The 17,000-nt window shown below is 38.5% G+C and overlaps 1 protein-coding gene across 1 annotated transcript in view; it reads left to right on the forward strand.

The window, feature by feature from the left end:
* The window catches only part of TNRC6C (trinucleotide repeat containing adaptor 6C), a 238,841-nt gene that overhangs the window by 179,657 nt on the left and 42,184 nt on the right, over positions 1-17,000 (forward strand). The window contains 6 exon segments of the mRNA XM_030534098.1: positions 2,048-2,254; positions 3,531-3,697; positions 5,078-5,158; positions 5,819-5,876; positions 6,216-6,361; positions 15,717-15,866. Coding sequence (XP_030389958.1) covers positions 2,048-2,254; positions 3,531-3,697; positions 5,078-5,158; positions 5,819-5,876; positions 6,216-6,361; positions 15,717-15,866 — 809 coding nt within the window.

Genomic DNA, 17,000 nt, shown 5'->3' on the forward strand with positions numbered 1-17,000 from the left:
TTTGCCCCCACTACTTCCCTCGGAAGGCTGTTCCAGAACTTCACTCCCCTAATGGTTAGAAACCTTCGTCTAATTTCAAGTCTAAACTTCCTAATATCCAGTTTATACCCATTCGTCCTCGTGCCTACATTAGTACTAAACTTAAATAATTCCTCTCCCTCCCTAACGTTAACCCCCCTGATATATTTATATAGAGCAAGCATATCCCCCCGCAGCCTTCTTTTGGCCAGGCTAAACAAGCCAAGCTCTTTGAGTCTCCTTTCATAAGGCAGTATTTCCATTCCTCGGATCATCCTTGTAGCCCGTCTCTGAACCTGTTCCAGTTTGAATTCATCCTTCTTGAACATGGGACACCAGAACTGCACACAGTATTCCAGATGGGGTCTCACCAACGCCTTGTATAACGGTACTAACACCTCCTTATCCTTGCAGGAAATACCCCGCCTGATGCATCCCAAAATCGCATTTGCTTTTTTAACAGCCGTATCACATTGGCGACTCATAGTCATCCTGCTATCAACCAGCACCCCAAGGTCCTTCTCCTCCTCCGTCGCTTCCAACTGATGCGCCCCCAACGTATATCCAAAATTCTTATTATTAGTTCCTAAATGCATAACCTTGCACTTTTCACTATTGTATTTCATCCTATTTCTATTACTCCAGTTTACAAGGTGGTTCAGATCTTCCTGAATAGTATCCCTGTCCTTCTCCGTGTTAGCAATACCCCCCAGCTTCGTGTCATCCGCAAACTTTATTAGCACATTCCCACTCTTTGTGCCAAGGTCAGTAATAAAAAGGTTAAATAAGATCGGTCCCAAAACCGATCCTTGAGGGACTCCAGTAGTGACCTCCTTCCAGCCTGACAATTCACCTTTCAATACGACCCTCTGGAGTCTCCCCTTTAACCAGTTCCTTATCCAACTTACAACTTTCATATTCATGCCCATCTTTTCCAATTTGACTAACAGTTCCCCGTGCGGAACCGTGTCGAACGCCTTACTGAAATCTAGGTAAATTATATCTACCGCATTTCCTTTATCTAAGTAATCCGTCACCTTCTCAAAGAAGGAGATCAGATTGGTTTGGCACGATCTACCTTTACTAAATCCGTGTTGCAATTCGTCCCAATTACCATTGACCTCTATGTCCTTGACTACTTTCTCCCTTAAAATTTTTTCCAAGACCTTGCATACTACAGGCGTCAAGCTAACAGGCCTATAATTACCCGGATCAAGTCCATCTCTAATAGAAAAAAAAATAAATTCACTCATATCTTTTGGGAAACTTGCCCAAACAATTCAGTTCTCCAAGAGAATCTGTAGGTGCTATGTTTGTCTGCGTCTTGTTTTGCTTTCTAGACAAAGTTGGTTTCTTAATTGCTAACACTCAAGTACACTGAAATGAACATACAACAAAAAATGGAATGAGTAACTTTTCCATGTTAGAGGTGGCCACTCAGGCAAATACAGTATTTTATTTTCTAGAGCACAGGAAAGGAAGTGGGACCAACTGCAAATGGTTAAGAGGACTAAAAATAGCTTAAAATTATTTTGTTAAAAATTGCACCTCTGGGTTCAACTCTAGATGAGATTTCTCCTGATATTTTCAGTGATCTTACAGCCTCCTAATAGCATGATGTGTGATACAAAACCACTTAATTTGCACTTTGAGACAGGTTTGTATGATCTGAAGAGGGACAGCATTTAAGGAGGCGATTCGTCTGAGAAGGAGAGTGGTTTCTCCAGATCAGAGTTCAGGTACATTTGTATAGCAGTATGGATAAGCTTGAGTACCTGCCTTTATGCAGTTGGTAGAAAATATTTTTCCATCTTGACAGATGCATATCATGAAGTACAATTAAGAAAAAGAAATTTGAGAGTAAGTCAAATTGATTTTTACATGCTTTATTAGAGCCATTGTCTCTACCCGTTGCTTTATGCTCTCAATGATAGATGTAGCTGGAAATTTATTCAGAGAGGTTCACTGCTGTTTTCCATTTTTTTTCCTTTTGGACTAACTATTTATTTTATCTTTCTGGTTTCAGCAGGCTGGGGAGAAATGCCTACTGTCCATGCAAAGACTGAATCTTCTTGGGGAGAGCCCACATCCCCTTCTGCTGCAGTTGATAATGGCACTTCAGCATGGGGGAAACCCCCCAGCAGTGGCACAGGGTGGGGAGAGAATTCTGCTGAGTCAGCAGGGACCTACGGAAGAGCAAATACTCCAGCTGCTGCCCCAGCACTGTGCAAGCCAGGTGAACTCTCGCACTGCTTTTATTGTAATGGTGTTGGGAAGTAGGGTGGAAAATGTGGTAAACTGCATCTGTACTTTTGTATATTTTTCACTCATGTTTGCTCTCTCATACCCTTTTTTTTCCATTTTAAATTGTTTTTAGCTTTAATTATGGTTTGGAAAATATAATAGCATCATTATAAACAGGGACAAGGTGATATCGATATATAACTACCATTTTCTCAAGTCAGTAAACTATCTCAATTCTTTTGGTGTGTGCACTAACTTTGTCCCATTTAGAACATTTTAGAAAACCAAGTTTGTTTACTGGACTGTCGGATTTAAATACATTGCTTATTATACGTATATATGTGTGTCCTGGAAGCAATTCTGAATATACAGCAGAAGATATAGAAAAGGGAAATTGCACGACACCAAGACATCAAATGCCTACATTACACAGATGACACCCAATTTTGTTCAAAACAGTTCACATCCTCAAGTCATCCTGGATTGTTTACTGCTATTAGATTCCCAAGTAGCATCAGCTGTCAGATGCACATTCTTTCATCTACAGTTGGCCTCAAGGCAGCACCTTATCTTGTAGAATGCCAGTTTGGCTGTGGTGAGCTTTTTATTTGTAATTTCTAAGCTCTACTACTGCAGCATGTTGTACATAGAAATAATTGACAGCCCTGGAAAATCTATAGGGGGTTCAAAATGTGACATTCTACCTTTTGAGCAACACAGGACAATTGGAAGTAGATCATCCCAGTTCTCCTTACACATCTACTTGCAACTCATTTGCTATGGCCAAATTCCATATTCATGTCCTTATCCTCAGAGATCTTGATAGGTTTGGCTCAGGCCACTTTCGGATCTGCTTCTGTCTCAGCAACTATAATCTATGTTCATTAGGAATAACAGAAATTGTCAACTAAAAGGGTAAGAATCATGAGATCAGGAGATTATATATTTTTAGTGGCTGCATGTTTTTGGAGCCCTGTTTCCCAAGAGATTGGATTGACCACAAAATTTCACCTCCTTCTGAGTATAAGCAAGTTTCTGCACTTCAGTTTTCTCACAGTAATAATAAAAATATTTTATGCTTTCCCTCGAGCTTCAGGGAAGGGAACAAAAGATTAATATTGATCAAACTGTATCTTGCACCTGTGTAATTCTGTAAAATGTTCAGATGCTAAGATAATGAAGATTGGATGGATGGATGGATGTACATATAAACTAAAGGATTTAAACTCTAGAGAAAATTAACAGAAATGTTTCCTTCCCCCCCCCAGCTTCTAAATCTATGCAAGAAGGCTGGGGCAGTGGTGGGGATGAAGTGAACCTCAGTACTAGTCAGTGGGAAGATGAAGAAGGAGATATGTGGAATAATACTGCTTCACAAGAGAGTAACTCCTCCTGTAATTCATGGGGGAATGCCCCAAAGAAAGGACTTCAAAAGGTAGGACACTGATGAGGATGGATTGTAGAAATCAGTAGTTAGAGTGCAGCATTTCTAGCACTGAATGTTACACATGCTTTATGTAAGATTAATACTCTGAGTTTGAATGAAAGTCTGTCTCATCATGAGTGGTGAAAATGAGTGCAGTACTGTAGGAAATGGATTTATATACACTTGTGCTGGCAACTAAAGTAAAAGCAGTCATATTAAATGATAGACAACAAAATATTGCTCCCTTGAATACACTTTAGCTAGTCTGTTGTGGGTGTGTCTCGGATGTCTTAACATGAAGAATATTTCCAAGGAAGGGTGAGGGGAGACGGTGGATGGAAGGCTATAAAAATGTATTTTACTTTTAGAATGGTGTCTGATGTTTCTGATAGTTTTTGTTTCTCAGCAGTTTCATGAACATTTATGTATTAAGAAGATCTTTTTATGTATTAAACAAAAAATCATACTGGTGACCTCTTAAACATTTTCATTTGCAGTGGAAAAAAACAAATGTTGCTCTCTTAAGAAATGGTCCAGCTTAATTCATAAGCAAAAAAAGTATCTATTTTGTCTCCTACATCTGAAAGGTGAATGTATAATTTTGTTGCCTGAATTGATATGGGAACAGAGTGAAATTTAACCAATTTGAAACTCAAACAAGAGAACATCCACAGTTACATTTAGGAATTTTTATATTGCAAGAAATATAAACCCTTAAATTTCAGGACATAAACTAACCTCTAATTTACAGAGTTAGCTTTGCTTGTGAGCAGCTTATTCCGTAATTGTCAGTTATACTAGATGGACCACTGGTTTGATCCAGTATTACATTTTTTATATTACTGTCCCACCCCTTAATATTTGTTCCTCTGTAATTCAGGGAGTTGCACTTCAGGGTCTTGAAATGGAGAAGTTGCCCAGAGCTCTACTAAAGATGTCTATTTCAGTCTTTTCAATTCAGCCAATAGATTGAATGGACTTTGACAGATTCAGTTTGCAAATTCAGTTTGTTGGGTATTTTGAGGAAACTTTGTACTGTGTCAGAATTTGAGTGACTTTATTTTGTTTTCTTGTTGATAATTTAAATGAATAATGCTGTTCAGAGAAAAGATTAGTTATTTGCAGTATCCAGCATGCCAAGGAGATAGCAAGTAGTTCTTTACAACACCTGATCAGGTGAGGTAAAATTTGCTCTGTGCCCTCTGGGAAGAAGAGGAGTGTAATTCTATTATGTTTTGTAGGTTTCATGAATGTGTTATAAATATACATATGAATATACCCTGAAGCAACATACAGTATTAATAAGGGAAACCTGCCATAGATTGTGCTGCATCTCATTGCTATAAATATGAAAAATAGATGATTGATCTTCCCAATTTGTTTACCTAGGGCATGAAGACATCTAGTAAGCAAGATGAGGCCTGGATCATGAACCGTCTGATAAAACAGCTCACAGACATGGGCTTCCCGGTGAGTAACATTCATATTCTAGTATTTTCAATAGCTTGGTTTTTGTAGTTTGTAGTGTATATTTTTGACCTTTGTTTGCAGATACAAAAATATTTCCTAAATGGGAAATCAGTTGTTTTAGCTATAGTTTGTGAAACCTCGAAAGAGCAAGTTAAATACCCTTTGATGTTGATACTGACATGCTTAACTTCGATGAAACCTATAGAACTTTTGTAGCTTTTTTTAATCATGGGTTTTACTTTGAACTTGTTAATAGTCTTCGTTGTATTCCCCATTACCCTATTAAACAAATGAAATAAGGAGTATTATGTAGTTTGAGGGGATTTGGGGGGGGGGTTTAAGTTAGGTGTGTGTGGTGGTATTTTTAAAGTTATCCATTGCATAAGGTTACAAATTCAGTTATAAAAAGAATATAATTTAACTTTATAGAGAATAACATACATTTTGCTCAGTGAGACAGACCTGATCTTTCTGGAAAGAAGCATGTCATAACTGATGAAAGCAAAAAAGTTATGTATAAACATAATCTGATTCAGTTAATACATGTCAGTGTTACCCCAATATTGAAGAAAATCTTGAAATTTCCCATTTAGTTTGGAATCGTGTAAATGTGTTCTTGCTTGAAACACAATATAACCAAACCCACATTATTGTTTGCAGAGAGAGCCAGCAGAAGAGGCCTTGAAGAGCAACAATATGAATCTCGATCAGGCCATGAGTAAGTGTCTTTCTAACCAACACCTTTCATAAGAGGCACTTCAGTAGATGGATACATGATTATGAAGTTTGATCTGTTCCAGTTAAATTAGCTTCTCTGTTCCTAAAGAGCATTTTCAAAAACCACCTACACTTTTGTGACTATTTTCTATGCCAAACCCCAGAGTCTAATTTGTAGTGCTTTCAAAGAAAGAGTGTATTTTAATTTTTTACTTAAAATTAATATTAATTGTAATAGGTGTATAACTGACACTAGTGTTGTTTTGATTTCAGAAGTTTTTGCAGACTCAGTTTCCCCTTGCATCACCAGCGCTTTTTTTGCTTCCACCCTTCTATGCAGGTGCTCTGCTGGAAAAGAAGGTGGAAATGGACAAGCGTGGAATGGGAGTGACCGACTATAATGGAATGGTCACCAAACCCCTTGGCTGCCGCCCACCATCAATCTCCAAAGAGTCTTCCATGGACCGTCCCACCTTCCTTGACAAGGTAAATTCAAAAGTACGAGAGTGATTTATAAATCAGTAGTGACAATGCAGGGTGTGAGAAGAGCTGCTGATTTCTGCTGACTGTTATAATGTCTGGAGAGCACTACAAACAAAATGAAGAAAAGAGATATAGATGTGTCTTGTCCATCTTTTTTTTTCCTTTTGTAAATTCTGCAAAGGTGAGAGGAGCCCACTTAGTACTAAAGGCCTGCCCCACATTCAGGGGAAGGGCCACAAGAGCTGAGGAATAACGCTGCTCTACAAATGCTTCTGAAATAAATGTAGTCCAACTTTACTAATTCTGGGTCACTGAGAACGAAAATGATGCTTAACATTGTTGATTGGCTCTAGTTTTCAAGATATGCTATTGGGTCAGTATATACGACCCTTGACTTGGGAATGGCAGAGGATAAGTGAGTTATAAAGGAAAGGGATCTCAATTTAAACCAGAAATGACTAAAATACGTCTTTGACTGCATCTATGAATAAATCTATGACTGGGTTTGGACAGTACTTGCTTTTTAGGCAAAACAATGAATGATGCAATCTGAAGCTGGTATTGTGTCATACGTGATATGAATTGCATCATGTTATTCCTAGAAGTCATGGATGATGCAATCATAACGAAGCTTACATCACTCTGCTGAACAAATTGCCCTATATCAGCTCTAGAAATCATACAGTGTCGTGCTCTCTTATTTGTCAGTGTTTGATTTTGCAAAGGGACACATTTCTGTTTAGCCAAAGTGAGCAGAGATGCCTCGTACTTGTGTGAACAGTGCAGATAACTTCTGCTATGTTTGTGGTGAAGTGAATTTTGCATCACAAAAGTGCAGTATAACCACTATGGTTAAGAGAGCCTATCACCTTTCTTTTGGCTGCAAAATTGGAGATCAGGACAAGAGGTGGGACCCACACATATGCTGCAACACTTGTGCAACAAATCTTCGCCAGTGGTTGAACAGGAAAAGGAAATCTATGCCTTTTGCAGTGCCAATGATTTGGAGAGAGCCAACAGATCATATCAGCAATTGTTACTTCTTCATGGTGCCTCCAGTTGGGAAAGGTGTGTCAAAGAAGAAAAAGTGGACTGTGCATTATCCAAACATTCCATCAGCTATACGCCCAGTACCCCATGGAGAAGGACTGCCGGTTCCTGATGCACCAGAATCATTCTCACTTGAGTCAGACGAAGAGGATGAAACTTCTGGTCCTGAACCATCAGTGTCACAGGACCCACATTTTCTCCCATCCTCCTCCTCTGAACAACACCTCATAACACAAGAACTGAATGATCTTGTCAGGGATTTAGAACTACCCAAGAGTAAGGCGGAGCTGTTGGGCTCCAGATTACAGCAGTGGAATCTCCCGGCAGGCTATCAGGGCAAATGAAGCCCATCAATGCTTGCAGACTATTGCTGGACAGTAACAAGAGATGCTCCATTTAATGAATACAAGAGACAAGCCAAGAAGCGCCGAGTAGACACTGAATAGGACTAAACTATGTACATAATAGTTTTTTGCCTTTTGTTTCATAATAAATTTTATTTATATAACCCTTTTGCTGATTTTTAAAGTGTTACATAAACAGGACAGGTGAACTATTATCATGTAAAGCAACCATAAACACATGAAAAGACCTAGGTTTACAATTTATGATTAAAACTCTACTATCTACACAATATACGTAGACATAAAATGTAAAAACTTAACTATCTTAGAAACAGTAGCCAATCAGTTGTTTTAATTATCATATTTGAATTCAGCACATCAAAATACATATTAAATATCACATTTTATCTCTGAAGCAGAGGACTTCTCAAAAATGGTAGACCAATGTAATTAATGTAATGGGATGCAGGGGAAAAACTGAACAAAACAAAAAAACAGGAACAGGAGTGCAGGTTATAGATATAAAATGAGGGAACTGGATGTCGATACCAAGCAGTCCCCCAGTCAGTGGTCACTGCTCTGTGAAGCAGTCCAAGGAGTTAGTGGATGCCACTCGAAGCTGTGCTTAACTATGTGAGACAAGTAGGGACTGAAAATAGTCTGCACAGTCACAGAGAACCTCTCTGTCAAGCTTTCTGTTCCTAACCTGAGGCATGGCCATCTTGGCCAATGCCAGGAGGAGGTTGTCTAGATGAGGCTATCAAGTCTTCATGAAGCCATGAACAGGAAAAGCTGTGGGAGAAGGGTGTGAGAACTTCAGCACAAAGTTCTGAGGAGCCAGAAGTGGGGAAGCAACCTGGTGCAATGGAGCAGAGATAGATGTGTGCCAGGGTCTCCCTCCTACTGCAGAAGGTACAGCTGTCAGGAACTCCATGAACTGCACCTACCATATACCTGTGCTCTTGGCTCTGTGGAGCAGCCATCAACTTGTGGAAAGGGACAGATTGACTATACTTGTAGGTTGAAATGCTTTCTTCAGTTACAGAAAAGATACAACACGAGCATTTGCACTGTTTACCTCCCCGCAGTGACCTACCAATGTATCTCAATACCCCTCTGGAGGAATTACTAAGAGATAAAAGGATAGTTGAGATTCTGAGATTCCTTTCTCGTATGTTTCTTGAATTATGTTGAAAATCAGTATTCACTAGGAACTGCACTGAAACCAGTTGATTTTATGTAGGCTACTCACCTGATAATGACTTTGGTCTCTGTCAGTTTGGGCTATCTTAAAATTAGTGCTTTACACATGAAAAGGTGTTTATATTACCAGTCCCCTGAAGCATTCAGTTTTCCTCCCCTCTATATTAAACTCTTTCCTACAGTGGTCATCTTTAATACTCAGTTACCTCACAGCTTTTTTTTTTTTTTTTTTTTTTTTTTTTTTTTTTTTTTTGAGATACCACAATTATTTTCCTACATTTTAAATAGAATATAAATTTGGTATCTCGGATACCAAGCTATAATTGCTAAATATTAATTTTTAAGTGACCACCATTGTAGATTATTTCTGCTACTTTTACTTTGCAATTTGCAACACAAACATTTAGCTGAAGTTTCTATTCAGGAACAAGGAAAAGTATAGAACAAGTTATTATATTTAAACAGAGAAACACCTTACATTAAAATTGCTAAACATTATTACTATTACTAAAACCAATCTAGTCTGATTGCAGTTTTCCTCCAAGTGAATGTATGTTAACAAAACACTTCCCTGCTTCTGGGGAATCAGTTTTATTCTCCCAAAGTCTACTATTGTATCAGCATCTAGTCTACCATCCTTCCATAGGCCAGACTAAATTGATAATTTTCTCTGTCTCCCACAGCTCATCTTTCTTACTATCCTCTTCCCCTTGCTTTAAAATTCATCACCCATTCTTAACTATTATCAGTCAGTTTGTGGCATGCCTTAATGAACATGTTAAGTGAAGGATTCTTTCCGTTTACTCTCTCACAAATGTTGTACACTTACGTGTCAATTAACCCTTTTTTTCTAGGATAACACATTGAGCAGTTATATCATTACTAGAGAGAGAGAGAGGAACATTATGCAGCATATTATACATAATATAGAAATATATGTTAAGCATAACTATTTAATATTAAGTACTAAATTGATCAGTATTCATACAGCAAGTTAAATCCCAATCTGTCAGGGTATGCATAGTCGGTCACAATGACTTTTTCTTTCAGCAGCAACATTCCACATGATCCTAAATAGATAACTACTTGTTAATGTGAAACGGGGATTTGATCATCTTCCCATTAAATAACAAAAATCTCTTCTCTAACATAGAGAAAATAGTATTTTTTTAAAAATATCATTCTCATACTTCAGTTTCATGCAACTAGAGTAACTCATCTTCTCAATGATTTTTTGCCTTTTGAGTGGTGGTATTTCAGTACAAGAATTCATCAACTGGTACTGCCTTAGTCCCTAGTCCCTTCTAGCGAGCTCATCTTTATCATTGGTCAGTGAACAAGCTCACTGCCTTAGCTGCACCAGGATCTTCAGTCCACCACTGCTCCAGCCCTCCCTTAGCCCACTATTTCAACAAGTCATCAGGTATCCTTTTTTTTGATTTTTCTGAATCTCCAGTAAGTTATTAAATATTTCTATGTTTCTGCATGCCAGCTGTTTTGGATGATCTGAGATACGTACCCCACAGCTCTCTTCTGAGTTGAGCCAAATTCCCTTTCTGCTACTCCCACTCTGAAGATTTTGTTCAACACTTATTTGTTCAGATACTTTTTTTGCTCTATGGATTCTGGTGAGGGACTTCCAGCTCCTCAGTACTCAGCATTGAGGTCTGCTTCTGGATGTGCTGCACTCCTTACTTGCTTTGGGATAGCTGTAGTTTGTGGAGCCAAACACTTATTTGCCTTGAAGCTTTTGTTTGACTTGCTTTCTCAACACACAACAGTTATTTTTGTATTCTGTTTTGCATTGAGTCAAGCTTTGGCACTCAGTGCTTTGTGAATTGTATTATTTTTCAGGATGTCATCTTGTCTTTTAAAGGAAGAAGTCCAGTGGCTTCAAGAGCTACATATGCAGCCTAGCAGTGCCCCTCACACATGATTGCAAACACATTATCTTGTACTCGAGAGTAAGCATACTCTGCTCAGATGTAAGACTTGTTCGAAGTTATAACCCGGATCTCCAGTGGAGCCATCGGATTGAAAGGGGAGCTACTGAAGATCCTATGGACATGCTGAGAGAAACCTGAAATCAGCCCAGAATACTTAAGAGGATCTTGTCTTGAAGCAAAGGTCTAATCTGAGTTCCATTGCTGACTATTAGGACTCAATGTTATCACCACTCATAACTTCACAGACAGTATTCATCAAAACTTAGAAGATCTACTTGGTTGTCTGAAGGTGATCTGTACTGACCGCCTCATAGTTAAAGCCGCTAGAGCATATTGAGGCTTGATTTATTGGCAAACCAAATAGATAGTATTAAATACCAGATCACTGAAAGAGGTGATGCTTCCACCAAAGTGCCAAAAGTAGAAGATGCTGAGAGAGGAAATATCCATCAGACTCCAGCACCACCAAATTTCTTGTTCCAAGCAGCTCCAGATCCCCCTCTCCATGTGTGTGCAACATTTGTCAATTTGAGACTAAGTTGCATCAGTGTATTGTGTGTTGTTGAATTGCTCCGTATAGCTTTGTGGCTGATGTTGTCTTGAAAGGAACAGTACCATCTTCAATGCCCAACACCAAATTTGTCCATAGCCAGAAATGCCAAAGGGCCAAGATTGATAGATACCTGTACCAGGCTCCCTCCCACATTTCTGTACTCTTGTATCCTGTTCTTGATGAGTTGATGAAGAATAAACTTAACACCGCTCTCTCCTTATCCCAGCTCGTAGAGAAAAATGTATCTTACAAAATGAGTCACAGGCTAAGTCTTCTACTCCCAGTGTTAAGAGCTTGATGGACATAGTGTCTCTTGGCAGAGGAAAACCTGCCAGACTCATGGCACTGCAACCAAATCTCTGAGATTTGTTACATCATACCGTTTGCTACTGCAAAGATGGTTTCCTCACTGGTTTGGCATCAGAATCAAGCCTGTTAATTGACATGTCTTCAACATCACCTCTATTGATTTCATGGTAGACTCACTCAATTTCACTCTCTCCTCCTCTCTTGACTCCTTATGCCTTCTTTCACACGGCTCCATTCATACCACTAACCCCCCGTCCTAGCTCACACCACCGATGTGTTTCTTCCAAACCTGCTTCTAGACCTGAAGCATCTGGGAGATCACATGGAATTCCTCCCTTACAGATTCCGTCCTTTCCTTCAGTACTATCTTGCTCACAAAACAACAGTTCTTCACCTTTATTGAAGAATCCAGTGCCTAAAAGATTTGATGCCTATTTGCCACCTCCAACTCCTTGTGCAAACCACCTCCCTCTGCCCAGGTTGTCACCTACTACTTGGGGGTGAATGTCAGTGAGTTTCTCCATCTTCATTTATGCTCTCTATCTTCTTGTCCTAGAGGTCCCTAATGAGTTGGACAATTTTTGAAAAGTTTCCCTCTTTTTAGCGGACCCATTCTGAGCTTTTGTCTGTTTGTATGTAGAGGATGATGTTGGTTGTTGGATTTTTTGTGATATTTTATTCACTTGCACACACTTCATTCCTCCATCCATCCATGAAGCATCTGATTAAGTGTTTTGTGTATTTTTTTTATTTTGAAATCTCTCTTGAGCTCTTCAGGATAGTATCCTCAGGATAGTAATCACTGCTTCTTTAAATATATCACCTTGCAAGATTTGCACATAGCTATCTACTTGCCTTCTGATTTTTGCGTGATCTGCTTCTGAAGTGTGATTTCCCTCCAAACACTCCTACTTTTCAGCTTTATATGTGTAATATTTTTACATTCTTTAGTAAGGATTGGTGGTTTTATATGTATTTTTTAAAATTGTTTATCAGTGTTTTGTCTTATTTTTTAAATTGGTATGTATGAAAAGCTGTGGCTTTCTGTGCAAATCCAGTACTGTTTAAAAGGCCCTTTGGAATCAGGTAGTGGCAGTTTGGTGGCATGTGACCACTGAGGTGTAGGGAAGTCTCATGTGAACTATGGGTATTTTGCATGGCTAAAAGGGATTTTGTACAAAGAGATTTCTGTTATTTGGCATATGAGACTCAAGAAGGAATCCCAGGAGAGATTTTCAAAGAACTGGAAATAAGTAACTTTGCCTACTGACCACCAGTGGCGTGCTCTGCACTATACAACCACAAGAGCATATGGTCCTATTCCTAGAAGTTTACAGTCGTATTAACTCTGAGAAAATATTAAATTCCATATTGGCTTCATTGTTTTATGAGGAATCAAATATCAGAAATTGTACTAATGGATAGGAGACATGATGGTTGAACTTGGGAGGAGTGTACAAATACATTTTTAACAAGATTATTCGAGATAGACTGATGGAAGGAAAGTTGGCTATGACTGGATGATCCTGAAGTTTAGTAATGGGTTGCAAATCTCTAGGTCATCAGTATAAGTCCAGCCTATCTTAAATTGGTAGTGACCAAAAGTCCTTAATATTTATTGAATTAAGTGCCTTAAATGAAGTGAGTTTACCTCAGTTCCATTTCTAGAGAATAAATATCCCACATCACAAATGGCATACTTATTAGAAAATTTTGAAACCACAACCAAGGACCAAATTAACGTGGACACTGAACTACACTTGCCATTGGATTGTTCTGGTTCAGGGTTGAGGCACACTATTGAAGTTTGGGGAAGGTGGCATGGAGGTTATTCAGAACACATTTGTTGTGGAAATTGAAAATTTTGATTTCCATTGTAGTCAGTATAGCACTTTCACCAGCACTGCAATCACTGTACATTTTTTTAAATGAAGGGGGAAAATGTGGCAGTACATATTTCTGCTTTTGGCAATATTTAGTGGTTACATCCATTACTCTCTCAGCCAACACTGTTACATGTCCATTAGCTATTATTTACATAGAAAACAGTGGCACTTGGAAGAAAGAACACACTTCACTGGGAATTATCTCTACTTTAAAGAGTCCAAAAAAAAAAGAGATTAACACATGTCCATGACCTAGGCATGAGAAATCTTTGAACCTGTTACTGTCATGCAAGCTGCAGTTGTTTGTGGAGTATGACTGATGTCCAGTAGAATGTAGAACATCTTGAGCTGAAAGGCCTTGGGGATATCATTAGAAAATGTCAGCATCCCCTTCAGGATATTCAGACATCAAATCAAGTGTCACTTTGACTGATGATAAACAAACTTTTCCGTTGCACAAAGGACTGCTATTGAACATTGATATTTACCGGACGACTTAGAACATAAAGTTTCCTGAGAATTCCCACTGTTAGGTGTTTTATTTGTGTGTATGCTGAGAGTATTGGTCCACTTTATGAATAAAGGATATTCCGTAATATCTAGCAGTCTTCTGAGTGATTGAGTAGAAAAATGTCAGTTGATGTTACCTAGCTTCTCACCTGTGGGAAAGCCTGGCTTTTAGCAAGTGAATGCATTGGCTGAAAAATATCCCACTCATTTAGCTATATTTATCTTCGCGCACTGCAAATTTAAGATTTATTTTTTTTTGCAGAATTTGGGGGGTTTATTTGGTACACAGAGTATTTAATTATACTTGCAGTAGAACACCAGATATCAAAGCCCCGTCTTACAACATCTAAGCCAGAATTTATGCTACATTGATATTCAGCACACCACTGTAATGACCGTAGATATTGGGCCAGTCTCAGTGAGAGCTATATGACTAATACAGTTTACTTGCTATACAGGATCTATTTTTCCTTTATCAGAATAACTGCTTATGTTGTCCATCAATTCTGTATTCTCCTTGCAGTTCCCCCTAGATATGCTCCTCTTTCACCTATCTTTTGTGACGCTAGAGACCAGCAAAAGACTTTTTATTGCTAAAAACTTGTCTCCTGTTTCTTGGGACTCAGCACTTTAATCACTTACCAGAGAGAGTACATACTTAAGATATAAGTAGTTTTTAAATGTCTTTTTTTGTGTTCATATATATGTGTGTGTGTGTGTGTCTCTCTCTCTATATATAGAGACACACACACACACACACACACACACACACACACACACACACACACAGGATAGCAGAATTTAATTGTAAATATTAGTAAGTCAGTGCTACACAAAAATTAAAACAAGGTTACAAGTCTTATCATCCAGTTGAAACTGGATTAGGAGAGAGGATTAATGCAAACATGCTTTCTGAACAGCTGAGTTGTGATTTGGAACTGAACCCAGACTAGTGATCACATGGCATTCTGCTAAAGAACCTGTAAATTGAGCTCATCTGGTCTTTCTTTGGTTCTGGCTTTCCAAAGTGCACATCACAAGTGGGTTCTGTTTCTCTGACAGTGTAGCAAATAAACTGCAGGGAGAAAGATTTCTGAAATTTGCTGTTGCAGTACTCTTTCTATTGTTTAATGTTCTGGTGCCAAGAGAGGAGAGAATAGAATGAGTTGTGAAAGCAGTTATATGGCAGTGTTCTGATCCATGGGTTGCAGATGCCTGCAAGACCATGGAATTTGTTTTACAATCTTCATACTAGATTTTAAACTTAAAATAAGCACCAGTTTCTGATTACTCTGGATGGGAAATGAGAATGGTCATGCATCTATACATTTGCAATGTGCAAAAAGTAAAGAAGAACAGTACCTTAATCCTTTTTCTCTTTTTCTTCTTTCTTCCACCCCATACTTTCCATTCCCTGTTACTCATGCCTTTTTATTTTTTTTAATATTTTGATATTTTTTATTCATCCGTGCCCTTTTATATTCCTGTGGGAAACTGTTTGGTGCTCTGTCTGCTTGTGGACACGGCACACAGCTCACCCTTTCTTTCTCCAATCAGGATGGCGGCCTAGTGGAAGAGCCCACTACTTCACCATTTTTGCCTTCACCAAGCCTGAAGCTCCCCCTTTCAAACAGTGCACTCCCTAATCAGACCCTGGGCGGGATTGCCTCAGGGCTGGGCATGCAAAACTTGAATTCTTCTAGACAGGTAAGGCTGTTTGGAGAGATCACAATTTGAATTTCAGCTCTCTTGAACTCACTACTAGAGGAATTTCTCATCCTTTTTTCAGTTTAAACCACCATTTCCAAATATGAATAAGTTTTGTTCATATGAAATGTCATTGTAAACATTTCACTTTAAAAGCCACAGTTTAACTGTAGTTGCCGTAACCTGAAACTTGTATTCATCCACTGAGAGGAGAATGCAGCACTACAGATTTATAATACTGGACATTGTTTTTTAAAATACAAGGAACTTTAAAATATATAGGGTATATTTGACTAAACCATAAATGACTGATGTAATGTTTCTGTATTTTTAAGGCATTGCTGATTGCCAGAATATTTGTTTAAAAAAGAATCTTTCTTCTAATTAGCCTTCGCTGGCTTGATTATTTGTCGATGATACAGCCTTGTGATGGGGGTGGGGTTATATCAAGTTTTTCTACCATAATTGTTGAGCTCAGACTTAGCTTTTGCATGTGGGAGGAAAGATCTTGCATATCTCTTCAGTGAGCGTGTCTAGCAGGCTAAATGGTGGGAACCATGTCTCATCTGCCTGTTTGGATGAGGATTTGAGGGACTGAAAATAAAAGGGGAAAGGAAAGTAAGTGGAGTGAACATTTATAACAATGAATCTTTGTGAGGTCATAAATTATGGCTGATCACGAAAAGAGAGAAGAATACAGAAAAATGCTGTAGCATTCTGTTGTGGCATTGACTATAAAAAGGTAGCTTGAGCATGGTGGAGTATGCTTAACCACTTTTCTTTTTTTCTGACAGCAGTAGCTCTCCAGCACATCTTTGGGAACAGTGACTGCACTAATAGCACATATGTTACCAGCAGCTTTGTAAAACAGAAGTGTATTGGGACTGTATGGAAACTACTTAGATAAATCAGTCATGTGTGGTGATAGGATTTTAATGATTTCATTCTTTGCCCTGTCACATGGACACAGAAATGTGTTTGGCAGATGATTTTATTGTTCGTTCCTTGGGTGACATCCTAGAGTCATACAGACTTATTTTGGAAAATATTCAACCTTCTGGTGCCACTCAAACAACTGTACAAACTTTAGCAGACTTGGAATGTCAGTCTTGGATATATAACTATTAATTATGT

Source organism: Gopherus evgoodei, chromosome 15, assembly GCF_007399415.2.
Source record: "Gopherus evgoodei ecotype Sinaloan lineage chromosome 15, rGopEvg1_v1.p, whole genome shotgun sequence".
Classification (NCBI taxonomy): Eukaryota; Metazoa; Chordata; order Testudines; family Testudinidae; genus Gopherus; species Gopherus evgoodei.